Source organism: Meriones unguiculatus, chromosome 1 (genome assembly GCF_030254825.1).
Source record: "Meriones unguiculatus strain TT.TT164.6M chromosome 1, Bangor_MerUng_6.1, whole genome shotgun sequence".
Classification (NCBI taxonomy): Eukaryota; Metazoa; Chordata; class Mammalia; order Rodentia; family Muridae; genus Meriones; species Meriones unguiculatus.
Window position 1 is genome coordinate 12,355,347 of NC_083349.1, and position 27,917 is coordinate 12,383,263.

At 44.0% G+C, this 27,917-nt stretch overlaps 2 protein-coding genes across 4 annotated transcripts in view; one reads left to right on the forward strand and one right to left on the reverse strand.

The window, feature by feature from the left end:
* Positions 1-27,917, forward strand: part of Dock1 (dedicator of cytokinesis 1) — a 494,434-nt gene that overhangs the window by 221,671 nt on the left and 244,846 nt on the right. The gene's annotated exons all lie outside the window — the stretch shown is intronic.
* The window catches only part of Insyn2a (inhibitory synaptic factor 2A), a 58,300-nt gene that overhangs the window by 8,903 nt on the left and 21,480 nt on the right, over positions 1-27,917 (reverse strand). The window contains exon 3 of one of the 2 annotated variants that reach the window (XM_021644391.2): positions 7,985-8,056. The exons of the other annotated variant lie outside the window; for it this stretch is intronic. Within the exon in view, the coding sequence (XP_021500066.1) occupies positions 7,985-8,056 (72 nt within the window). The remainder of the gene's footprint in view (positions 1-7,984; positions 8,057-27,917) is intronic. 2 annotated transcript variants of the gene reach the window in all.

Genomic DNA, 27,917 nt, shown 5'->3' on the forward strand with positions numbered 1-27,917 from the left:
ACTATTTCATGCATTCTATACCTGTCTATAGCAGCACTATAAGGCTTCAACCACCAGAAGTAGTTGCCTAACCAGTAATATTCAATTACTGAGACTATAAAGATCTTTGCTATAACAAAGACATTATGATTATAGTTTTTAAAATTATCCGACTGTTGTAGCTACAAATTAAAATATATAGTATCCAAAGCCAGTTAGAGAGTGATATTTTCGAATGTACCCTCTGTTTCCTGAGCTGTGGGATATGCTTCACTGAGGCCCCAGCCTCTTCACCTCACCTGCTGTACCACGCCCAGGTCATGCCTAGGAATGCCTAAGTGCAAGGGCAGGCTAGGCCAGGTTCACAGCCCTCAGGGAGCCCTGCTCGGCCACAGGGCAACAGAAGTAGGATCAAGTCATTTTGATAAGCTCTGCATGTTATCAGTTCTCCCCTCAGGCAGGAATGCGACCAGAGGACTATGCAGTTATCATATGAGAACTTAGCACACCTTAAGTCATAATCCTAGAAGATGCCAAGATCGTGCATTGTGATTAGAAGGTATCCTTGATTTATTAAATGTCGCCGGCCACACATTGCCATTCAAGCCTCAGTGACAAGCACAGTTTTCTATCTCTGGAGGTATAACTGCAGTGAACTTCAGAGAATGCAGAACCTTCACCCTGTAAAATCCATTCCAGTGTGCTTCCCCCTCTCCCTCAAGTACTAGGCCTTGGGTTATAACCACAGTCCTCTCCTCACTTGCCCTTGTCACTTCTGATGAAACTCCTCTCGTCAGACTGGTAGATTCCATCCCGGACACACCTCTGGGAGTGAGTAAAGCCGCGTGCTTCTGAGTGCCAGGCCGGGCTCTGCTCCTCTGGAACAAAGGCTACAACCCAGGGTCAGTCACACAGCAGTTTTTACACACAATGGCATTAGGTTAGGTTGTTCAAGGCTGCTGGCATCTTGGGGATGGTTTCATGTGCCTCCAGGTTGTTGTTTGAGGGCGACTGGCCAAAGGGAGAGGCTGCTGAGAGGGCCTGGGAACCACCATACTGTAGAATCCCTGGAATCTCCTCAGAGAATGTTTTGCAACTCCACTCAGAAATTAGGGGCATGTTTGAATCCTGTATTTAGGCCCTAGAAAAATCCCCACATTCACCTAAAACTGCAGGGCATCTATATCCTTATAAAACTGGCAAACTCCCTCTTTCCTGGGTGCTAATTTGGACTTCAGAGAAAGGTTCCCTAACTTACACCCCTTGATTTAATCAAGGTGAGGGCGGTGGCTACTCTGTGCTCTTCTGCCCCTGAATAAAATGTAAGTCACTGCTTTGCCAACAAGATGTGGGGCTATGAGTAGCTTTCACTCTGCGTGCCGTCGTTAGTTTCAGTGTCTGCAGAAGGAAATCAAGGTGTTGTTGAAGGTCTTTAAAAATCTTTACATACTCAGGGAAAAGGGATAGTGTATTTTTAGACTCTGAAAGAATACTGAGAAACTGGATTATTAGCTTTGGGAATTTTTCAAGGAGAATTTTGAGGCCTGTCAAAGCTATTCTTTCCACCTGACTTAATTTATTTTATTAAATTTTTTTTTCTTTATACTGGAATAACATCGTGTGAGGTATTGTTCAAGGATTCAGTTATGTCACTGTGTCCCATTCCCCACTTGAAGAGTGTGAATTAGAGCACTGAGATATATGTCGGATGGAAGGTGGATTTTTCCCACCTTGGCTCATGCTGCTAAAGAACTCAGTATGCACACGCGGAGTAATTGAAGCGGCGCTGGAAAGGATATTTCCACTAGGAGATAATCGTTGGGTGACACAGGCTGCAGTGACGGTGCTGCTCCAAGTGGCTCTGGATGGCCTCAGATTGGCACTGGCTCTGCATACAAATGTGATTGCCTCTCTCTACAATAAGACTCCATTAATTGTGTTGCTGCCCCTCTTCCTCACTCCAAGCAGCTCCTCTCTGCACAACCCTGGGGACCAGTAAAGAATCCTCCTCTCCTGTGTATCTGGGTGTCTTTGCAACCATGCATTTTGTGTTCTCAGTGGTGTGTGGTAAATTAGTTGGGATGATTTAAAAAAAAAAATGCAGTCATGGTCTCTGTGTCCTTACCCTATCTAATTGCTTAAGGTGTTTCCTAAAATATGACTGTCATTTTGGGTAAGAGCATGTATCCTCAGGGCACTTCCGACTTGAGACTCATATACTGGAAGGAAGTCCTCAGTTGCTCACATAGAGGTCACATAGAGATGCTCTGCTACCTGCCTGTTCCTAACTCTCCAGCAGAGGGAGTGCTAGAAAACACAGCTGTGCCACCTTTATACTCCCACTCCCCACTGCCTAGCATCCCTCCCTGGGGCCTTTTCTCCCCCCTGTCTACTCTGTGTGAGATGATGGAAGTGTGACACCCTACAGGATAACTCACAAGTTTCCCTCTGGTAACGAGGTCTGGGTGGGCGGCCAGGGCTTTCCCTTCCTTCCTGGTACCCTGCCCACTCACTCCTTAGTGAGTGATTTCTGGTGTCACCTGAGGCCACTTTTATGGTGGCCTTGACACTATAGAAATGAAGCATGAATGGGCAGGATCTTCCTGAAGTCTATCCTAACTCTGCTCAAGACGAACTTCCTCTCTGGAAACAATACTCCCTAATTAATCTGAGTCACTATTATTATCTTTTACATCTCTGTGCTATCCCCCAAAGCCTTTGAATCAAGCCTGGCTCACTGGTATTTTCATTAAAACATACACATTAGAATTCACCCCCATTCCTTGCTCTGTTATTGCACTGTTATTTTATGAATTAACTAGTTCAGTAAAAGAGGGAAGGGCCGGATTTGCTAATGGTCTCTTTCATTATTCCCTTTGAAACCAAATCTGAACGCAAGGTGAAGTCACCGGAGGTGACATCAGATTAGTCTGACAATGGAGTTATCTGGAAAGGTTGGAGACAAAGACTTCACCATTTATCCTTAAAACATTTCTAAACTAATTAAAGCATATTTTGACAGGAAGTAGGGATGATAAGGCAGAAAAGTTTTACTTAAAGGAAAGTCCAACTGGAATCTCTTTTAATCTTTTGTGCAGAACCTCCCCTGCATTTGAATATCTCAGCTGGTCCAGATCACAGTCAAAGGGGTGTCATCTTAGGGGAAAATGTGATCATATCAGCCTTCTCAACTTTTCTAGTTGTGAAGAGATAGAACCCTCTGGTGCTTGGCCTTTCAGAGCACTAGTGAAATGGGAGCAACCATTGGTTACGGCTAGGTCTGTGCATCCGTTTGCCAACAGAGGGAAAGGATTTTTTTTTTTCTCCTATGGCGAGGCATGTTTTATGACTGTCCACATATTCACCCTCAGTCACATGCCCTGTCTGAGAACCCAGGCCCTTTCTTATTTTGTGTTTGTAAATAGCTAGCTTCTTGGATTTCAGAATTGGAAAGGATCCTTTGTAACTCTGCAGGGCTTAAAAGGTGAATGGATACCCGCCACAAGAAAAGAGAGCAAAAGCAGCTGGGCCCTGAACCTCAGGCACCCAGACCTGAGCAACTGGCTCTAACACACGATTGCTTCCAACCTTTGTGTGGTGCTACTTTCACTTCAAGCCTCTCTTTTTCTGAAAGTGCTTCAAGACCTTTTGTCCTTTTGGTATTTTTCTCAAGTCCTGTATATTTCTGTGGAAAAATTCTACTTCATAGTAAGATACGTACTGCTAACCACAACAAAGGCATATGTGTATTACAATGCCATATCCATCCCAAAGCAGGTAGCCTGATCTTGAACTCAATACCCTTCCTGCCTCCTTCAGCCAATCCCTACTAGAAACACAGGTGGTTTTTTTTGTTGTTGTTATTGTTTTCCTGCTTTGTGAAGAAGACAGCTGGGTTTCCAGTGTTTAATGCAAGACAGTTCATTGTCAAGTTCATTGCCCTGCAAGGCTGGCTCTCTGTTTGCCAACAAGCAGAAATGACAACTTAAAATTTGGGCACATTGGCAGCTTTTATGGCCCTTTGTGTACTTCAGATTCTAAGATAACCACAGCCATGTAACATTTAAAATATCTCCCAGGTTGGAATCTGCTTTCATATTCCCCAATCCCAGACATGCCCCTACCAGGGGAAGACTGAAATGTCAAAGTGGAAAGCCATAGGTCCTCAACTCAAAGTCCCTCTCCTTGGTACCAAAACCAAGCTTTGGACAGATTGTAAAGACTCTGACCTTGAGTTTTGCTTTTTCCCTTTGCTCAGAGTGTTGTCATAGAGACAGTCAATTTCTGTCTCTCATGGTGTATTTTTGGTATTCAGATGGGACCCTTAGCTGATGTGCCTCATTAGCCCTTCCTTGGGTGATGTTGCTGACACCTACCCAAGGCCATTGCTGTTGAGTGGACAGGTCTCTCTCTCAGACCTTTTATTGTTCTATAACTGTCTGCTGGCCAAAAATATGCTGTTATTTGTTCCTAGACTTGTTTATGCCCTTTATATTCATAACTGATATGAGTGATTTCAATATTGTGAAAATCAATAAGTTACTCTTGTCTTTGGAAAGAGGGATGATATCAAATAAAACACACAGAAAGAATAGGGTCAGCTCCAGTATTCACACAGACTACATCAGGGTCTGTCACATGACATGGCTGCATTTTTAACACAGGAATGCAGCCATTACTCATAGAGGATAACATGAAACAATTGTTGGCCCTGTCTACATTTAGAGGCTTCACTGCAAAAGACTCACAACACGATTTCAATGTTTATAATTTAAATGGAATAACATACACACATGCTGTATAGATAGGAGTTGCCATGGTTTCCCCTAAGGCAGCGGTTTTCAGTTAATGGACATGGCCACATCTTTTCTTGTTTTAACATCTGTTCCTGTGAACCTCAAGAAACTTTTGAGCCATTTCAGAGACCGAGTAACTATTGTGTGGTGTCATATACCTTTAATCCCAGCACTGAGGAGGCAGAGGCAAGTGGATCTCCTTTTGTTTAAGGTCAGCCTGGTCTACATCATGAGTTCCAGGAGATCCAGGGCTTGATAGTGAGATACTGCCTCGAATCCAAGCCAAACAAAGGGTGACAGGAACTAAGGGGAGAGTTGGATGAGCTTTGTGTGTTCTAGAATACTAGTTACAAGAATCAGTGAAATAGGGATGTAAAGGATTGCAGAAACTCCAGCTGGACTGCTAACATGCAGAATGTTCCAGAACTTGCTTACTGAGCCCAAGTATCTTTTGTTTGCAACACATCTTTGGAGTTAAAGTGTGGTTTTGTTTTTAATTGCCCTGAATGGAATAATTTTCCAGTACTTTTATGGAACTCCGTTCCTCCTCATTCACCCCATCCTCTGCTGATGTTTCTGTGTTGTTCTGTTCTGATGGACAGTCTGTGAGGTAGTCGAAAGCCCCTTTTCTAGTCTGTTTATGAAAATGCATCCCGCCAAATCCTGCTGTCAATGAAAAGTCTCTGGGTGTTGACAAACACTCACTGGTTTTTGCATTTTGTCATGCCTCTGACTTTCTAGCACATTCTTCTAGTGCCTGGACAGTCACTGGTCTTTTGGATCAGAGACTGTTGGTTAATATATTTGGATGCATGTAGAATGTTAGCTGAGCCAATTCAACATGGTATCAACTCTATGCTAAATCCCCCAAAAGACAAATCCTTATCCTTCTCCAATTCATTAAATTACTTTTAATATTACTTTTTATGTAAGTCGCCACTGGATTTAGAGCTAAATTTATTTACATTATTTTCAGCTATGTTGGACAGAGCCCTAATAAATTCTCTTTTCAATCACCCACAAAGTGTTAAGTGATTTTAGGCTGAACACACTCATCCCATGAACTTTCTGTAGAAATCTTTTCCATGTCAGTCTTGTCACATTGGAAGACTGGAGGAACTCTTGGCCTGGAAGCGTGCTGAACCCCAGGCAGGAATTGCCTAACACACACTTGCAGGCCATAGTTTTATTCATGTCATTAGTGAAAAATGGGGTATCCTGCTTAGAGCCCTTCACTGTTGAGTCAAGGTTCTTATGCACAGTGTGGATGTAGTGCCAAATCCTCACCAGGCATGCTCATCAGAAAGGCACTCCCTCTGAGCTGAAACATGGACCTTTGTGTGGGGCTTGATTTTTATTTTCACACTCACAGCAGCCAAGAACCATCAAGAGCTTCATGTCCTGGCCAGGGTTGCTGGGGCTTCCTGGCTTCGTGCCTGTGTCCACGCCTTAGCCTTTTACTTATGCCTCTTACAAAACCATGGTGTAGGATGTCCGCAACATGGCAGCCTTTTCAACCCCAGCTCTACTGATGCTTTGGACCCAGTGACTTTCTTTTCTTGGGCTTGGCTTCCCTATGCATCACAGGACATCAGCAGCATCTCTAGCTTCTTCCTACCCACCAGATGTCAGTCTTGCATGGCCAGCTGTGACCAATGAGTCCCTTCAGACTTGGCCTGTTGTCCTGTGGGAGTCAGGACCATTTGGGGCCATTCAGTCCCTACATCCAGCTGTGGTTTCTTCTGCTAGCTCCTTGACAAAATTTCCATGTGACCCAGCTCTGCTTTGAAAGAACCAAGGTCCTTCTGGGCTGCTCAGCTTGGGTTGTCACAACCGTATCTGTGTTCACCTCAGCACTGGAGGTGATGAGTATAAGACTGAGTGGCCCAAAGCCTTCCTACACTGTCTAGGATCAACCTCTTCATGTAGTGGTACTGACATTTGTCCACTTTTATTTGGGGAGGGGGCACTGAGGCTCCTCTGTATTTTTAGGCATCTATAACTACTTAGTTACTACTGTTTTTTTTGATGATTTTTAAAGCTTACTAAAATTGTTTTTTCCAACAGAAGATACACAGATAACCATTAGATGTAAGAAAAAAAATGCTAACTATCAGGAAATACAAATCAGAACTACAATGAGACACTGCCTCCATTCATAAAGACAATATCATTTTTAAATGTTGACCAGGATGCAGGGAAAGGAAGATGCTGTTGGTGGGAATGTGTGTGACCACAACCGCTATGGAGATGCTGTTAGTAGGAATATGGGCAACCACACTCGTTATGGAGATGCTGTTGGTGGGAATGTGTGAGACTATAACTGCTTTAGAAAACCCAGTGAAGAACTGCCACCATAAGGGCTCCACCCTTACTCCTGGGTATACCCCCAATAGAAATGACATCACTGTATCTCAGAGATGACCACACTCACCACTGTGCACTTCACACCAGCCAAGGCCGTGGTCCTTCTGGGCCCTTGACTTCAGTCTCCATGTTTAAAAATGAACTAAATCATAACACCTGCCACTGTGGTCACAGTTTGTAAAAATTTCACACACACACCCCCCCCAAGGAAAAAAAATACAGCAATTTCTGAAAGTTTTAACCATGCCTTAAATCTTAAAATTATTGTCAATGACCTAAGTATAACTTGCCTATTGAAGGTTTTGGATTTATTCTAGTGGGCTTCAATCACTACAAAGTTTAAATTAAAACAAAATGCATACAAACAGTTATAGTTTCCTGAGAGGGGACCCTGCCACAGGGAAGGAGAGGACCACACACTTTTTGAGTTCCTTGAAAATACCTGTATATGTGGTGTGAGCAGAGCAGACCTCCCATGAATCCTAGCCCGTACAGTGTGAACTCAGGCCTTTGATCTATAACATCTGAAGGGCTTATATTTTACTGTTTTGCCAGAGCACAGCTCTGTGCTCAAGGCTATAGATTCCAAGGGAGCAAGCCATCAAAATGATACTTGCTCCTGATACCACAAAGGTGCATTTGCAAGATAAACATGTTCATGCTCTCCTTCATCCTGGGTTCGTATTCCTGGGGTTGGTGCTTGGGTCGAAGGATGGCTGCTTAGACATAACCTAGAAGTATGGTCAAGGATGGACCCAGCATGGGCCCCAACAATTCTTGCATTTGGGGGTAAACATCATTGTCACTCAGAACAGCAAAGTGGGAAGAGAATGTGAACATACCTATAGATAATACATGCACTGTTCCTGCACGTGTCACAATTAGCTGTGTCTTGCCCCGTCCGATATGAAAGCCTACAAGATAAGAACAGGAGAGCATTACAATCGGTGGCTGGGGGTGGGGGGCCGCTTGCTGGCCTCACAGAGCAAAAGCCTCAATTCAGATGCCTTCCCAATGTGAGATGCTCATGATCACAGGAACTGATGCCTATGTGTTTTCCACTTTGCTCCTGTCTCTGCCTTTATGGTACCAGCCAGTACACGTCTACAGCCAAGATGTCACCGAAATTAAATTTAGAATGTGAACATACGCTCCTGGATGAAGTGTGTAATCTGATTGCAATAGAAGCATGAAGAGTAGGATGTTTAAAAGTAGCTTAATGTTTATTGTACTTAAAAAAAAAATCTTCCAGGAGAAAGCCATGGGTTTAGAGGCTGACAACTGCGTGGTTTTATAACCTACCACTTCCTGTCCTGATAGCTCAGGGATTGTGGTCCCTGAGTCAAGTTCTAACCCCAGCCTCCACAACCAATTTGTCTAGTATGCCTGGGATGGATTTTACATTGTTAAATGCTTGGAAAAGTATCCAGAAACTATTACCTATAACATGACTAAACCATGTATGTCTCCAAAGGGTTTCATTCTGACCATAAAGATTGTGATTTAATACATAGATGAATATTCATATAATTTCTCTGAGTCTGCCTTTTGGCCCATAAATCCTTGAGTATTTCTTTTGTGGGTCTGTAGAGAAAACAGCTGCTGTTGTCGGTGAATGTATCTCTCCCACTGTCAAGACTTCTGATGCATTCTCTGGCTGTGCTGTCTGCTAAGTAATGACCTTGTAAGGGGAACATGGCAGACTTCAGCTGAGACCAAGGAGATTTTTGAGGTGTGTGAGTGTGTGTGAGCATGTGTGTGTACGTGTGTGATTGTGACCCTCTCATAATAAAATAACTAGCTCTCGAGTATTTTTTTGTATTATATTGAAACTTGCTTGTGACGGGGAGGATTTTCTTAACCAGGTCAGGGTTGCCTCGAATATATTTATCTTGGACCATTCAACCTCCAAAAACCCTCGCATGTGGTGCTTCTGCTTGCTCCCAACTGCTCCACCTTAGATGGATTTTCTGCTCCTTCTAACACACATGTGTACTTTATTATAAATATTATTTGCACCAAAGGTCCAACATGAGCAGCCAAATCTGTCTTGAGAGAACCGTTTCCATCTGGCTTGGTGTCCAATCGCCTTGGGGTCCTATTTGCATGGACAGCATAAGCCAGCAAGGTAACCATGTGCACAGTGGCTGTGTCAACACCAGCGTTCTGGGTTTGTGTCATCTTTTGCTGTGTACACTGTGTGCGTTTGCATTGCGAGTTTCAAATTGAAAAATAACATTTGTTTCCTCATTTATATTTTGTGTTAGGTAAACATCTGACAAAATCATTGACTGCTCAGTGCTGACATTGTCTCTGTGGACTCAGTAAATGGCAGGCCTGGCTTCAAGTTCAGTGCAGTTCAGTTTGGGGTAGTTTATTTGTTAATCAAGTGACTCTGTTCTGCTCCAAAGTCTTGTTGAACGTTTTCTGTGATGCGTTGCGTTTGAAAGAGATTTAGAATCACAATATCGCTGCGTTTGTAGTGCCCCTCTGTTATACTGGGCAGCTTTGGACACTCCTATCTGGCCTTTTCACCTGGGGCTCATGTGCTCCCCCTGCTCTTCCCCAGGCAAGTCAGGTTCTCATTCTTAGCTTTTTCCCCCGGAGTGGCAAGCCCGAAGGATACACGCTGCCTCTTTGTCCCTTCCTAGCCAGAGCCCTTCTCCAACCTCTAGGGGATGCACAGGGCCATTCTCTCTTCAGTCTTCTCACTTGAGCTTGGCCCTCAGTGTGTTCTTGACCATAGCCCCTGCAGGGTGAGAAACTGTACCTGGGCCCACATCCTTGCTGAGACATCCTAGCAGTATATGTCTTTGCTGATGTGCTGTCAATCTTCAGGGCTGGGTTGTTCACAAGTGCTGCTATCCTAAAGTGTATGAGCAATAGGGAAGCAATGCACCTAACAGTCACTCTTTCGTGCTAGTCACATCCAACCTCTAGATGCTTAAAGAAGGCTACTGTGGTCCCAACCACTGTTTGGGGCCACTCATTGGTACACTTCAAGCTCCCAGAACCTTCCTGCCCTAGACCTCACTACAACCTCTTCCAGCATCGCACCTCCAAGCCTCAAGGGTCTCACTTGTATTAGTGCCTGGAGTCTTCCAATTAATTATTCTCATTTTATAGAACAGAATGCAGCCATACTCCAGGCCCAGGAACTCATTATTCTTAGACCCTGGGCTTCTGATGCTTTGTGCTGCTTTGCCTCTATCCAGGGACTTGTGTTTTTCATTACATGTAATTGGCAGCTTGGGATAGTCAGTGAATCTGAAAACTGACAGGACAAAGGCTTCAGGTACCAGAGAGTCACAAGAGGATCCTCCTCCAGGATGGGAGAATGCTTTAGCAAGAAGCTGTCCCTTTCTAAGCTTTCCTTAGGAGGCTATGCTAATCACTTGTAAATCCCACACATTTCCCTCCCAATCTATTGGCAAGTACCTACTGAGTCAGGCATGGCTGTGGCCATCCAGAAGCTATTTGCTGTGATGTTAAGTGCTTGCCCTTGTGAAGTACTCTGCAGAAGTAGAAGCATGTGGTCAGCACACGGGGAGGGTTGGATTGTCTCCTAGTAGTGGACAGTCACATTTCTTTTTTTCTCAGTGGTATTTTTCATCAGCTTTCCCTATCTGTGACTTAAGTTCCAGACTTCATTACTTGTCAGAACCTCTCTTGGAGGGATACTTCTGAATGTTAGGAATGGTTTCTTTAGTATCCTTTCTGTGGTTGTCATTTAAAGGAATCAGACAAGCCAGAGAGGGATTAACTTGTGGTAAAAAAAAAGTAAGATGTTGACCTGTGTTATGTGGCTTGTAGCAAACTCAGCACAGGACTCCTGCCAGCAGGGATTGTCAGTCAGGGTCTCTGCTGAATCTGTTATGCTCTGTGCTAATTGATCTTGGACCTTCCAAGCTCTAGGATTTGGCTTCACTGATCATATTAAGGGCACATTAATATCTGGGCTGCAGTGTGTGAATTGGTCAGTTCTGCAAATACAGACTTAACAGATATGTTCTTCTTGAGGGCAGGAACACCAAGTGCCACTCAGTAATGCCCATGTTTCTTCACCCTTGGAACCCTTCCCATTAAACCAGGACTTGGAATGACTGTCTCTCTGTATCACTACTGTAATTGAGAAGAGCAATGCCAAACAAACTGCAGGCCACTAGAGCAAGAATTTCTTCAGATACAATGAAGCATAGATCTCTGTTGAATCAGAGCTTCACAGATACTAGAGTTCAAGTTACCTAAAACTAAACCAGGACATTTTGATCAGCTTTTGTTTGTTTGTTTGGTGGGTTTTTATTTTTTATTTTTGTCTAAGAAGGTTCTGACTTTGTAAAGTGTTCTTCCTGTTTGCTTTCAGGAATCCACACTTTATACTGGGTTGTAAGTTCATTCTCCATTCAATAGTGGTCCCATTGGGTTATTTGGTTAATATGACTTAGAGTCAGACTTAGTTTTCTTACTCTAGAACAACACATGAAACAAATGACAAATGAGAGCTAAAAAGAAACAGAAAGATAAAGTGTGAATAGTTCTATCCTCACAAGGTGAACCCCTCTGGACTCCAGTGGCAAACACGGTTGTACTGTGTCAAGATAGCATAGCACTCCCCTGTCTTACTGTAGTGACCTGTATGTTTTTAGTCTCAACAATAAATGTTATGGGGGCTGGAGAGACAGCTCAGCAGTTAAGAGCACTGACTGTTCTTCCAGAAGTCCTGGGTTCAATTCCCAGCACCCACATGGCAGCTCTGTAACTCCAAGATCTGACATCCTCACACAGACATACATGCATGCAAATTACCAGTGCACATAAAAAAATAAATAAAATAAAAACAAAAATAAATGTTACTAGACTTAAGAAAATAGGATGTAGCACCAAGGACAGCTCCTAGGCCAAGGGACAGTTTTTTAAGCAGCAGGTTAGACTCTTCCCCCCCGCCCCCTTACATATACTGCATGTGTGAGTATGGTCTCCCTACTAGTCCATCTCTCTGTCCACCTATTTGCTCATCTCCATTCAGGAGTGTGTGAATGTTATCTGTGCAGAGATAAACATGCCTGTGTAAAGAGCGTACATCATGCAAGTATAGCTCTAGAGTCAAGCCCCAGGAACTTCTCTCTGTTTACAACAGGATCTCTTATTTGCTGGGAACAAGAATAGTAGAATGTTTGAAATGTTTGTGAGCTCCCGGGGATTTGGCTGTCTTTACTCTCCATCTCATGATCACTGGATTATGAGAGCATGCATGCCAACAAGCCCAGCTTTTCACATGGCTGCTGGGGATTGACCTCTCACACTTGCAAGGCAAGTGCTTGAATGACCGATCTATGTCCCCAGCCCTCTATACCTTTTTCTCTTGGCTCCAGCAAATGTTTCTAACTCAGAACCCAAATCAGCCACCCAGAACGTCTTTCTCCTTGATGATGCTCTTTGGACACATCCTTGTGTTGGAATGGGCTTTCTGGAAAGGTCCAGGCAAGTAGACATGATTTGTAAGCTTGGTAAGAACAGGATGCATGTGAGTTCAGTGGAATCTGGACAAGGACGAGGTGTTCTAGGAAAACAGAATTTAGACAAGCTCGTTCCACAGGGCACTTCTGGTGGAGACCAGTTGTAGGGTCACTTCGGCTTCAATATGAAACCTTATTTCTCAACAAGGTTTTACATCATTTAAAAAAGTGCCATGAGTGTTTTTTGCAGAGAACAGCCTGCATCTCAGGGTGTTCCTTCTCAGAGAACCAGATGGATGCCTCCTTGTAGTGGCCATTATTCCTTGAGTGCAGTTCAGCACTCCAGTCTCCCTGGCTACCAAGTGCTTTGATAGTAATTTGCTTCAGTTCTTCAGCTGTTGTTAGCAAAAGTCCCTGAGTATATAAATACAAATATGTATTTTTCTACAAGTACATCCCCCTTCATAGTAGTACTAGTGTAGATTTGTGAAAAGGCATTGAAGACAGTTCCTGTGTGGGATTCTCCATTTTTTTTTTCTTTTATTGGAGCTGAATTATGAAAACAAAAAAAAAAAAAAAAAAGGGAGGCACAAGGCTGAGCTGCTGCAGTGGTTTTTACAACATCCCATAGTGACACTAAAGGAAGAATAATGGTTGCCAACTTCAGCTGAGACACATGAAGGGGCTGTCCTGGGATGCAGAGAGACCATAGGCCAAAGAATGGGAGCTACAGACTACTTGCATCTCTTTAAGGTAACAGGGGAAGCTAGGTGGTAGAAAGGGGGTGTGAGGAGTATCAGGGGAAGGTCACTGGGAGCTCCCTTCTACTCCCCATCCAAGCTGCTTGGTGTCTCTGACACCCTGAATGTTCCAAAAGAGAAAAGACCCACAGTCCTTGAGTAAAACAAGGTAAAGCAGAAGCCAAACACTGCTTGTCTTAGTAGAAGATCAGAAGGCATTAAAACTGAGGAAGGGGAGATGGAGGAGGAGAGGCAGGAGAAAAAAAAAGGGAAGGGAAAAAAGAAGGGGAGGAGGGAAGGAGAAATGAAGAAGAGCAAGAGGATGGAGAAGAGGAGGTAGGGGAGGAAAAGAAAGAGGAGGAGGGAAGAAAGGGGGCAAGAGGCTTAGGAGAGGGAAGAAAAAAGGAGGAGAAAGAGGAGGACTGGGAAAAGAAGAGCAGGGGGAGGGAGGGAGAGAAGAAGGGGAGGTCCACCATGAAGTCACTCTCTCTCTCTCTGTATTTTTATGAGAAGCAGAGCTGGACAAAGTTCTGAAGACTCATTGGGAAATGTCTGGGAAGGGGAAGTTGGTTTTCTGGCATCAGCATGAATATTGACACTGTTTTGACTGAGATCGGTTGTTCTGGTAGCCACAATAATCTCTATGTCCCTATGTACTTTGCCCTGATAGCATCCATTTGTTTGTTTTGTTTCATGGTACTGAGACTCAAACTCATGGCCTTGCTCTTCTAGGACAACGAGCTCAGCTCCATGGCAAGGGATTATTCTAGTCAAACATGATTGGAACTCCCAATAATGATTGGGACTCCACCTACCAGGGAGGAAGAGATTGGTGGTGGTGGTGGTGGGGGGGCGCTGCCAAAGTTTAGGAGTTCAAAGAGAGTGAAAGATGTAGTGAGACTATTCAAAGAAGGGAGGACAGGAAGAAGGGATGGCTGGAGAAATGGCTCAGAGGCAATAAGAGCTTGCTGTCCTTGGAGAGGACGCAGGTTCTGTTTCTAGCTCCCATATTGCAGCTCACAACTATTCAACTCCAGTTCCAGGGCATCAGGCACCCTCTTCTGACCTCCAAAGGCACGAGGCACCTCACATGGAACACGTACATACATGCAGACAGAACACCTGTACATGTAAAATAAAACAAGCAGATTTGAACAAAAAGGAAAAGAGAAAGGAAAGGTGGAGAAAGCAGGGAGATCTTAAATTCTCATCCTCGAACTCCCTTGCTCACTTGCCTTGGTGGTTACATCAGCCTTTGTATTCAGTCTGGTTTGAATGTAGCCCTCTGGAGAATCGTCCTATGGGCAGTGCCTGTGTGCTGTGGGTTGTGGGGGCCCTCCCCCAAGATCCTACACAGTGCAAGCGACAGCAAGTGACCTTGTAGCATACTCACTGTCTTTTAAATGGTGTATTAATTTTCAACAAGGTCACATTTCTAGTGCTGAACAAAAGCATTTCGGATGATGCTAACATTGGGGTGACCCGCCAAGTGTGGTTTTTCAAAACACTAGTTACACAGAGGGTTGGAACTGTCACACTAAATTAACACAAAGGCTGTGTCCTGGTCCTGTGGGTATGGCCCTCAGAAAGAGATGGCATTTCTTGCAAAAAGGAAAGACCATCGTCTCTGTTCTTTATGATAATTTATGTTCTTATCTAATTTATCCCTTAATTTTGATCTCTTTTTTCTTTTGGCTTTCTCACCTGGTGCCAACTTTTTCCCCCCCTGTTCTTCTGCATTCCTGCCCAGCTATGCCTTCTCGATAACTAAGCCATAGTTTGTGTCAGCATCTTAATGGGCTTTTCCACATAACAGTCTCCAAGTGATATTAATTAGAGGCACACCATACCTCTGCTATTGGCAAGAAATAAATTCCAAAAGTAGTTGGAGTTGGGTGTTGTAGGCAACCTCACGGATTCCCCAGAAGCAGACCCAGCTTGTGTCTGCACCCAAATCCTTACTAGGAATTTGCCACATCATGTATTGGAAGTGTACCTAGTTTATATATTGGCTCTTCCGTTGCTAAAGTGAATTTAGACTTTCCCAATATATCCATAGAAACATCTACATCTGTTGTAAGAACTGGAGCCTACATCGATGTAAGCTATTATATGCCAGGATTTAGGGAGTATCTGATTAAAGCTTTGTGGTGCGTATGTGTTGGGGTATATATGTTTGTGAGTATGTGTGGAAGATAGAGGCTAACAGGAAGTGTCTTCATCATGCCAAACCTTACATTTTGAGACAAGGTCCCTCACTGAATTTAGAGCTCACTGGCTGGCTAGTGAGCACAGAATTCCCATCTCTGTTCTCCTACCATTCAGCACTGGTCCGACGCATACAAACTACAGTGTCCAACTATGTGCAGTGGGAATTCGAACTCATGTCTTCATGCTTGCACAGCAAGCACTTTGCCCATTGCTGTAAGCTTCTTAAAAAAGTTGGTTTTCTTGACCAACTCCATGGTCACCTATTGGTTAATCCAAAGTAGGGTGGGCCCTCTTAGTTCATGGTTCAACTATGTTTCTTTCCCTGGTAGTTGCCTCTCAGCTGAGTCAGGCTAGGCGGTTGAGTGACCCTTGCTGGGCCTGTGTCTCTAATCAGACAAAGTAGGTTGTTAAGGGTGAACACCAAGCCTGTGTTTTGAGATACATGTCAGTTGTCTCCACTGCTGGCAAAACTATCTGAGATATCACCCCACCTCCTTAATGATGTGTTAGAGGGGTGAAGGTTGATGCCTGTCAGGTGCCTTCTAAGAGCTCTGGAGAACCTCTCTGGAGCCCTTTGCTGGCTCTCATCTGCCCTCTACTTGCTCTTGCTGTCAGGGCCTCCAGCATTCAGTATCAACATGGTTATTCCATCCTTCAGTTTACACCACTGATGTCTAGCACGTGGGTCCCAGGGGAAGGTGGCAGTTAAAGCTTGTGGGAGCTTGGGCTGAATGAGCAAACACAAATGTGAATGGACCAAGAAGTGATGTTGTCTAAGCTGATCATTGAGAGTGAGTCTGATCTGTTCCAGTGAAATTTACCATTGAATAACGCTCTAGAAAAGTCCCTTGATGTTTTATGGACGTTGTGTAGCAGCAGTAGTAACCATGACAGAGTTTCCCTAATACAGTCACTGAACTGTGTGCATTTAGAGAACTCCAGCTGGTATTGGCTGTTCCATGAGTAGTTTCCTGTGTTCAGGCATGAGCTGCAATCCCAGCCCAAATAAACATAAACACAGATTGCCCACCTTGATCCACATCATCTGGTGGTGGTAGGCACAGGGGAGGGAGGTCCTCTCACTAAGACCAAACTCCTTTTTCACAGATATTCAAGAATTTCCCCTGGACATGGACATGTGAATTCCTGATTTCTTGCATGTGCTGTGTATGCAAACATGTGTACATATGTGGTACCTGGGTATCTTCCTAAGTCACTACCTACCCACCTTTTACTGGTGTCTCTCACCAATTCATCTAGACTGGCAGGCAAGCTCCGGGACCCATCTGTCTCCTCAGCACCCCAATGTGCTGAACTTCCAGATGGAGTTTGTTCCATGCCTGGCTTTTCTGTCTGTGCTGAGGACTCGAATGCAGAGCCCTGTGTTGTGTGGCCGGCATATTACCACCTGAGAGGTTTCTTAGCCTCTCCACCCTGGTATCTGTAGCATAAAACAGGAGTTAGATCTGGTTGACTACACCAAGGGTGATTTGTTTTGGGGGAGCATGGGTGCCATGCCAGAACTCAGAAGAAAGAGCCTTCAAAGAACACAACAGTGTGTTCCATAGCATTTTTCCTTAAGCTTGGAGTGTTGGAAAGCCAGGCTGGGAATTTTAGCATGAAAAATGCAGGTATCCTGATTTGGAACACGTTCCTAAGAAGCTGAGTTGGGTCTCTCTTCATCCTATTTGTCTTAACCTTACTTTTTAACCCTAGGATAGGGTGAAATCTTTAACAGGAATAAAGGGGGGTGGGTGGGAATTTCTCCCAAACCAATAATTGAGATAGTAACCCTTAAGGTGCGGCCCTACATGCATACCACATGCCATCTTGCTGAATTCCAGGATGTTGCCTGACAGTCTTGGTCATTTCTACTTCTTGTTCTAACTATTGACTTTAAGAACTCTGCAGCTCTGGATCCCAGCACGCTTGCCAGTGACTAAGAACACAAGGCCCATTTAATTTGATGTTGGTTATAAGCTTGCTGTATACAATTTTTTACTATTTTTAGGTATGTCACTTGTTTCCTAGATCTCTCCAAGACTTTCAACATGAATGGGTGTTAGATTTTGTCAAATGCTTTTTCGGCCTCTAAGGAGATGATCATGTGTTTTGTTTTTTTTTCCCCTTCAGTTTGTTTATGTGGTGGATTACATTGTTGGATTTCTGTATATTGTACCACCCCTGCATGCCTGGAATGAAGCCTACTTGCTGATGGCGGATGGTTTCTTTTATGTGTTCTTGGATTCGGTTCGAGAGTACTTTATTAAGAATATTTGCATCAATGTTCATAAGAGAGATAGGTCTGAAATTCTTCTTTTTTGTTGCATCTTTGTGTTGTTTAGATATCAAGGTTACTGTGGCCTCATAGAATGAGTTTGGTCCTTCCATTGCTTGCTGTGTCTTAATGTCCTGAATGGCCCTTTGGTGGGTGCTGGTTGCTTGAGCTGTTAAGATGTACAAGGCCCCGTTTTCAAGTTGAAGGATGTGCAGGTATGTTGTGGAAGTAGATTTGCATGACTCTGAAAAGCAACATCTTTCCATGGCCCGCTTTCCAACGTTCTCGCGAACTACCCCTTTTCCAGTTAGTCCCTTGCATCCGCTGAAAAGCTCTAGTGATCTGGGAATCTCCACAGACCACTCCATAGTAGCTAGGGAAATAAGGTCACTTTCTCCTGTGCACCACTTGAGACCATTTGTTGGCCAGGACCTCGTCTTCTGCTATTCTTCCCCATGCTTTTCTCTGATCAGAAGAACTTAGGTATAGCCTTTTTGCTTGTCTTTAACATTTGCTTCCTTGTCCCACCACCAATCCTCATGGAGGATTCCCTCAAAACCAGTGGCCAGTTTGTTTTTTCTGTCTTCTTATACCAGAATGTAGGCAAGGTTCTGGTGAACTTGCAGTGTGCAATATATGTGAGTAAAGTAGTGGATGACCAAGAAATGTTTTGAAAAATGACTGCATGAATGGTTGTATGAGCAAATGGAAAACATGCATATATATTCTTTTTGGGTCTAGGCACGAAATACCCTTTTGCTCCTGGATAATAGACTGACCAATTTTGTGACACTCCAGCTGGGGAAGGGATGCTTGTCTAAAGACTATTATCATTACCCCCTTTCAAATTTTTCCAAACAGGTAGAGATAAAGGTCAATCATTTTCTGTTCCTCTCACCCAGTTATGAAGATAAATGACTCAGCACCTTGTACCTTAAGCTGCCCTCTTCACATGGCTGGGAAAGGTCACTCATTCAGCCCACAAGCAATCTGGGTAAAACCACCTCTTCCTGAGAAGAGCCCTAATAAACTCCACAGCTTTCTGTAGACAGTGTTGACAAACAGTTACTGGTTTAGCATTGACTCAAATGTGGTGACCCTCTCATTTTGGGGAAGTTCTGTGTGGACTTTCAGGTTATGCTATAAATGTATAAAGCTTGCATTTTCTATAATGTATTTACACAGTTGAGGATATACACAGTTGCAAAATAATGACAATAATGATACAAACAAGGCACTTGCCCCAGAAGGCACTAGAAATATCTATTAATAATAAGAAAGATGGCTTTTTAGGGCTGAGCAGAGGCAGGCTTGATTAATTTGTGTTCTGGGAGGAGAGCTAATGCTTAAGCTATAGTTTATTGAAAATTAATGAAAATGAATTTTTGGTGATACTAGCTACCCAAAGGGAATAAAAATTAGGATGTGAGTTTATGGTACCGAAATGGATTTCCTTCTGGCTGCCATTTCTCCCCACTTGAATCCTATCCATCAAATATGCTGTAATGCATGGAGGTTTCAGTTTGAAAGTGTGGCTGTTCATTTGCAGGTCATGATGACAAATACCCACAAGGGCTTTTATCTTTTCTTTATAGATTCTTTTGATGTATTTAGATTAGCTGAGTTAACAGTTTTAAGTGAGGCTTTTTGCTTTGTGAAGCTTGTGTGCCTTTCCAGAGCTGATCTTGCCAAACAAATGCACCTGAATTCTGCTCTCCGAAGATTCAGATCTTCCTATCTGAGGCAGGAGAGATGGCTCAGTGACTAAGAACACTTTCTGCACTTGCACCTAGGTTCAATTCCCCAGTGTACATACGGCAGCTCACAACCATCTGCAACTCTAGTTCCAGGGGATCTGACACACTCTTCTTGCCTAGGTCGCCCCTGCATCCTTCTTGAATACTGCATGCATGTGGTGCACAGACATGTAGGCAAAGCACGCGTGTACATAAAATAAGATCCTTATCAAGTTTTCATATTTTTGGTGAGATGATTTGTAGAAATCCTTACTGTCCAATTTTGAGCCTAATCTGGGGATACAATCTATTATATAACTGATGAGATGTTGACCTAAATTTTTTTACTCCAGTCAGAGTAGTGGTACAAACAGCTTGAATTACAGCACCTGGGAGGCAGGGGCTGGTGGTTCTCTGTCTGCCTTATCTATAGGAGCAAGTTCCAGGCCAGCCCAACTATACAGTGAGACCTATGTCAAAACAATACAATAATTAAAAAAATTCATTTGTAGTTGGATAGTGCCTAATTTGGCAGCATCCTTCCCCAGTGTTCAGCATCCTTCAGCATCCTAGCCCCAGGGTCTCTCATCCTCACAGTTGTTTCCATCTGGACTTTGAAATACATTCGGTGTTTATTTTATATTGTGTCAGAACCTTCTGGCTTGTTGTTCACCTGCTTCTGTTTGTTGTTTTTATGAGGCACGGAGAAGTCTGTTTTGATTTATTGCTCCCACGCTGTTCTAATTTGAATCAACTTGAGGAAGTAAGAGCCTGGCTGTTGGGTAGTACTCACTCTATGAGTGATGAGCTGTTTTTCTCAGGGAGAGTGAGTGTTGTGTCATTCCCCAGGTCCCTGGACTTAGACACCAGTGATCTAGATTCTTCTGCAATGATCACACAAAGCGAATTCCTCTTTGTCAAGATAAAGCCTTAAAAATATACACTATTTGGGGAATGGTGGTCCCTGCTGCCTGTGGCACTGGACATGTGCTGAGTTTCAATTCTGTGACCCGAGAGAGTGGACACAGGAACAGAGTGTCTGAAGGCCCTTCAATCATGGCAGGACCTAGGCCTGCTTTGGCTGGAAAATGCCTACTTTCCTCCTTCCATGTGCAAGCCTGCTGTGCCCCCGTTTTCAGGGAACTGTGAAGTCTCATACAACCTACCTATGAACTCAAATGCTCCCTCTCTCCTGACCTTGGAAAGCCTATGACGCATACCCAAGCTTCAGTTCTTTGATGGAGATCATCTGCCTCAGACTGCATTGTGAAGCCTCGGAAATGCTCTGCTTATTGTACATTGCTCCAAGTAGGTATACTTGATGTGTTGAGCTCAGAGGGGTTCCATCTGGGGGCTCTTGCTCCCATGCAACTCTTCCTCAGACCCAACGGAAGGTTGAGTGTAGAGCATTTTTCCACTGCTTAGCAGAAATTGCATGAGGTTTGAAAAAGTATTTGAAAACCAGAACTCACATTTCTTCTTCCTTTTTTTAAATCTGAATTCTGGAACACAAATCCATAAATTTCATAAATGTTCATGTCATGCCTTGAATTGCTCATTTTATCTGCAAACGGGGTTTCAGAGTTGCCTTGTGGCTCACTGGTGAGGTTCCTATTCACTGGCCAACTTGAAAGGCTGAGGAGGTATTTGAAAGCTATTTTGGCATTCTGCTCAGGAAGATTATTTAAATTCCATTTCCAGGTATATGTGATACCTACACGAAGCCCACAGCAAGAATGGGTAATGTGTTTTATACACTTACAAATATATTTAGCTTTATTTTTACATTAAGGAGGGAAAGACTTATCATTTCCAAGAACTTGAGACAAGTATTTACAAAGCTATCTAAACATAAACCATTAAAAAAGGCTCACCACGACCTTGTGACTGGGAGGGTCCTGGCATGCACTTTCACTTCAAAAATCACAAAAACAAGAAATACACTTGAATGTGGGGTGTGACTGTTTCATCACAAATCTATAAAAGCTACATGTTGTAATAATGATAAAAAAAAGTTTCTCTCTTCTGCTAATAGAATGACACCTTCACCTCCAGCATCATGGGAAGGAAAAGGCACTGGGGAAATATCAAGAGGGGGAAACGGAAGGGTAGGGGTGGAGGGTGGGAATTAGGATGGGATTGTTCTCCACGTAGGCAGATCAGTACATAGGGGTTTTCCTCAGTAAATTTTTATGAGTATTTTAAGATGGCTGTAGAAGTTGTATTACTTCTAGACAATTCTGCAGAACATGTTCTTAGGGCAGAGAGGAGCCTTCTTCCAGACAGAAAAATGTATGTCAGAAAGTCAAAGCTCAGTGATCTGGCAGACTCCAAGTTCCCTGACTCCCATCTCAACTCCCCACGACTCAGAAGTGAAGTTCAGAGCACAGTGCCTTGATTGTGCAATCCTCAGGCCCTCTTTATCCTCCAGAATAGACTAACTCATGTAACACAGCCAGGAGACACTCCACATGTTCCAGCCCACATGCCTTGACCTCGCGGCAGCTTGCTCCTGCATGGTCATTTGACAGAGTGACTTCAGAGAAAAACGGGGTCTCCCCGCAGGCAACCTTTGGGTACGGGATTCCTATCTTCTATAAGCTTTCTGTGTTTCAGAACCAGATTCTTGCTTTGTAGTCTAGACTGGCCTTGAACTCACCATTCTCCTACCTCAGCCTCCCAAGTGCTGACATTACAGGTGTGTACCATCATACCTGTTTTCCAAGTGTCATTTAATCCCCAAATCCCCTGGGCAGGCAGGTATGCAGGCTGCAAGGCCTTTAGACCTCAGTTACAAAGGAAGAGTCAGGGGTCCGGCCAGTTAGAGACCACTGAAGTAACTAGGGGAGGCCATGTCTGTGGGAATTTCTCTGCTCAGGACCTGCTGACTGCAGAGACCTGCTCATTCTGCTTTGCTGTCCCACTGAAATTCATTTTCTGAGAGGGGAACAAAGGTGCAGTAGACGCCGGCCTGCCTTGGCTGCACCACTTTAAAATGTTTTCGGTTACAATAACTGAGATTTGTCAAGAACTTTAGAAAATGGAGCGCCGGCATTTCCATCCCCTGCAGATAGAGTGTTTGAAGGGATAGGACAGTATTTGGCAGAATTAAGGACCCCTCTGCCTCTGATTTGGCACTTAGCACAGCCTTCTCTCGATGCCCACAGTCCCCTGCTTGCCGGTGGAACACCATGTCAGAGCAGAGCAAGATACCACTCAGACTTACAGAATCCACAGGAGTATCTACTCTTAGAATCATGGTTGCTGGCAGCGACTGTTGATCACTGTCTCCCCCACCCTCTGTTTGAGACCTTTCCCAGCGAACCGGGTTGAAGACTTGATCTTAATGCAGTGTGTTGACTCTATCAGGAACACTTCATCATCCAATAGGCAGTGTATAATAGCTGGGCTAGGCTGGGATCAATTCCCTGGACCCAGCTTTGCCTGGACTCCAGAAGGGGAGACCTGGGGGCCAGGAACTTAAAGCTTTTGATTCCCAAGGTCTCTGCCACAGCTGCCACAAGGATGTACAGATCCCATGCTGAGCCTCTTGTTTTATAACTTAAACAAGTAAACTGCCCCCCCCCCCTTTTTTTTCTGTTGTAACACAGAATTTTATTCCATTTGGGCCTGGGTAATTAGAGAAAATTTAAAGCGGTTTCTCATCTCCTCACAGGTTCTGAAATGCCTGATTGTGCATGTTCTGTCAATATGAGAAAGAGCCCGTATACCAGTTCTATCCATCTGGCAACAACATATCAATGAAAACAAATGGCCTTTTATTACCACAAAGGTGGGGTACCTTTCCTTTGGCTATAAAGGATGCTGCCGTATGATTTACCATTTTGTATTATACACACACACACACACACACAGAGAGAGAGAGAGAGAGAGAGAGAAAAAGAGAGAGAGAGAGAGACAGAGAGAGAATTTCAAAGTTGGGTATGTTGTAGGGGCCATATACACTGAAGAAAAAATAAAGCATATACACGAACAAGCTGAATATTAGTTAATAATGTATTCGTCAAAGGCCTGAATTCCACGTGCTTGCTCACTGCCCAACTCAGCATCCTCCACTGAAAATATTCCAAATAGGGGCCCTCTGAGTGTCTGAATGAGTTACACGTCCTTCCTGTCTGGCAGTCACATATGAACTATCTGTACCCGAATTTTAGCATAGATTTCAACTGAGCTGAGCTATTTCCAACACTTAACCATCTAATAGTCAACGCTGCGGTCTCCGGTCTAACTCTCTCTCTCTGCTTGTGTAAATGTTTGTTGCAACACACCGTGACTGCTCATATTTGGATTGCTTGCGGCTGCTTTTAGGATAAAGATAGAGTGAGAATCATCTGGATATGGATTCCAAAGCTGATAATCTGCTGCCCTCCCCTCCCCCTGCCGCCCAATACTGGCTGGTTCTGCCCTGTGGGAAGGGATTATGAGGTCCTCTAGTGACCCAGGTCCTAGGAGCTGAGTCCTCACTTCTCACCTATTTGTCTGCACAGAACTTTTTCTTACTTGGTGGCTACTCCACTTTTCATGCTGATGAACAGGATAAATGGGTTTGTGGAGACATTAACACAGGTCTCTGTACGGGATGTGTTAACTCCGTTATTTATTCCTCTCTCCTGAGTCTTGAAAGCACAGGGATGCTCTCCTCATCGAGCCCCTGGCCTTGGAGGCATTCCCACAAGTGGATTTTTGTATGAGTGTCTTTGTGTATTTAATTTTAAAATAATATTGTTAGTTAGTTAAACCACTGTGTGCCCCAAATGGGGAGAACCAGACCTCTGGCCACCAAGAAGCCACCTATTGCCTTGCTGAAGGATATCCTACCACAGGGGACCTGTCCCTCTGACGATGTATTAGAAGTTCTACCCTTTCCTCAAGCTATTAGACACTTTAGCTTGTCTCCTTTTAAGCTGTTGTCTCAGATGTTTTCTCACTCAGTATAGCCACAAAGGTCCAGCACTTCATGCCCGCTTTTCTATTAGCTATGTTTCAAGTTCTGGCATGCTCTGGGTGGCCTCCTCACCTGACTCCCACTTCCCATGTCTGAGGGAGATGCTCACAAGGACCTGGCCAGTGAAGAAGCTGTCAGTCTGGGGAATGGTTGGTCTTGGCCTTGTGTTTAACATTTTTGAATATAGCTTCTCCCATGGGTTTCTGGTCTTCTCTGACTAGGAAGGCTGTTAAGAGACAGTGACTTATTGAGTCTCTAGAGCAAGTGGTTCTGAGCCTGTGGGTTAGGACCTCTTGTGGGGTGTCAAATGATCCTTTCACAGGGTTCCTATCATATATTATTTCACAGAATATCACATCAGATACTCTGCATATCAGATATTTATATTACAATTCATAACAGTTGCAAAGTTACAGCTATAAAGTAAAAATGAACATAATTTTATGGTTGGAGATCACTACAATATGAGGAACTGTATCAAAGGTCGCAGCGTTAGGAAGGTTGAGAACCACTGCTCTAATGTAAGGGATGGGTAAGCTGGGAGGCAGGAAGAGCTATCTCCCCACAGGGTGCTGCTGGGGCTGCAATGCCCTTGAGCAGGGAGGCCCTTCAGGCAGCCAGTCAGTGAGTTTCCAGCTCAGGAATCCCATAGTGGCTACAGAGAATTTCCACTGTTGCAAGAACTGGTTGCATTTTTAATTCCATATCCCATTTGCCCCATTCTCAACCTTTAACAAATACATCAGTCATGCAGGTAGCCTGTGTGACCTAGCACTTCTTGAGAAGCGACCAGAATAATACTGAGAACACTGAAACAGGCAGGGTAATTCTTGGCATTCATGCCAGCAGGGTGAGCAAATGCCGCCTGCGCTGCATAAAGCAGAGTGATTTGCGTGAATTGCCCAAACGTTTTTACAGGGGACTAAAAAGCATGATTGTGAGGCAATTTTTCCACAACCACTTCCTTACAGAAGGCATCCTCTTAAATGCTGTCCATTGGTCTTACCATTTTATCCTGTACCCACTGTGTGCTCTCTAGGCAGGGGGTTCCTAGAAAACATACCTAATAAGCCTCAACCACTCCTACTTAATGAAGACCCAACTGAAGCTCAGTTGCCTACGATGAGACCTTTCTCTGCCCAAGCCTTTCAGGCATGCATACAGGCAAATGAAATTAATGGAAGAGTCTCTCAGGAAGAAAACTTGCAAGGGACTGGAAGCAGCTATCTGGTGATGCCCTCATTGCTCCATACAGAGAAAGCCATTGGAAAGCGCATGTCTGACGTCCTGGATGATGAAAAGCCCTATCAAAGATATAACACATTAATTACAGCCTAAGATATTTAGAGACTCCTGATCAGACGTAAAGATCATCACTTTCCCCTCACACCATCCAGACATTAACACAAGAGAAGACCCGTGGCCTCCAAAAGCACAGCTCTAGCTCTGAGAACACTCTGCGGATGTGTATATAGGATAGGTCACATAGAGGCAGTCGTGGCTCCAGTGGGCCCACTTCATTAGGAGATCCTTCTTAATAGTGATGGTTCTTATCCAGAGCCATTTTGTACTTTGCTAGGCATGATAGGAAAGTAGGAGCCTTGACATTAGCCCATTGCTTCATAGGTGTCTTACAGTCAGTGACCCATAGCTTTGAGACTATTTCCTAAGGACAACTTTGGATATTTTAACTTTGGATATTCTTTAATTCTTTGTCACTTCACAGAAAGTGAATATGTAATGATACATACATACATGGATGGCAAGATGGCTTGATGGGCAAAGGCAACTGCCACCAATCCCAGTATCTTACATTCTATCCCCATGACCCGTGTCATAGTAGAAAGGACTGATGGCTGAAGGTTGTCCTTTGTGCCCTTAACCACCAAACTCACACAACACACACACACACACACACACAAACACACAGAGAAAAAGAAAAATATAGTTTGTAATATATTAAAAATTAATCAGCATAAAGCAGAATGCATTTCCTGTTGTTTTAACTTGGGCTACAACCAAAACAATCATCTCTAGCCTCCATGAAGTACATAAGTCTTAAGAACCTCTCTCTTCTTCCCTCAGGACCAAAGAGGTTAGCTCAGGTGATCAGAGGAACAGAAACTTCTATTTTCAGGGTTTGGGAGCTGATGCAATTGCCTGACAATGCAGTATTTACACCAGGGAAATGGGCAGCTACTTCCCTTCCCCAGAGTGCTTACAGGTGACACAGTGGAACTGGCCATGACTGGCCTTCCAGTCCCTATGGACTCCTCAGGGATTCCAGCCTCATAGCTTCTGCATTGTCCCCTACAGGTTGCTGCCCTCTGGACTAGTCCCACGTGGACAAGGGAAGTGGGAAGTGTAAATATTAGTCAAATTAATGATCTTGTTCCTGGAGTGGGAAGAACCACTGTCAAGGTAGCCTGGGGCTTTGGAACTACTTGATTCTCTGTTACATTCATACAGTGGATTCCCTGAGGTGGGTGGGAATGAGTGTTCTAGAACTGATGTGTGAGGCTGCCATACTGTGGAACTGACTTGAGATCCTGAGTTTGCCCTTGTATGGATAATGACCTAAGCAGAGGTTTGTTTTAAAGGTGAGAGAAGGGACCACATTCTTGGCCTTGATATAAGGTGCCAGTCCTAACATGGATATGGCACTGCACAAACTTTGGGATACCAGGGTGAAAGGCTTTTTGTGACAAGAGGCCTTTTCTCTTCTGTTTGACACTACCAAGCTCTTAAATCCTGGCCAGCATGACTGGGGAGTGAATGGTCAAGCATAACCAACTGCAACTAATGTGAATTTATGAGTTTCATTGGGCACAGGTAGCCAGCAGCCACTCTACTCAACAAAGAATCCCAGGGTTTCCAGGGCAATGTTGAGTATCAGCCTTTGCGCTCAACATATGGGATTGTATTCATTACAATGGACTCAGACATAGGACCCTAAGTGTTCCTCAGACCCTCTTTCTCCTATCCAAAACCATTAATCAATAAGACCAATACTTAAACACTTGCAGACATTATCCAGCTCAGCATTTGTCACCGGGAAGAACATAACTGAGAGTTGCCTTTGTAACTCTCACTCTATTGCATGATGATCAAAGACCCCACTTTCTAGGTGCAGAGATCAGCTACAGAGAGGTAGGGCCCTGGCCCAAGTCACCAGAGCCAGAGCTCCCATCCAGACATAGGTTACAGGACTTGAACCCACTTGGCTGGGTACAGATAGCCTCTAGGAAGCTAGAAGACGCCAGTGAAATAAAGTTTCATGCTTGTCCTGATAACACAAGGAAGCGCCTAGCTATAGGCATAGTTTTTCTTTCCTAGGGTGCTCATAGATGTTTCTGTTTGAGTGTGACTCCCAGTGGGGTATGCACAT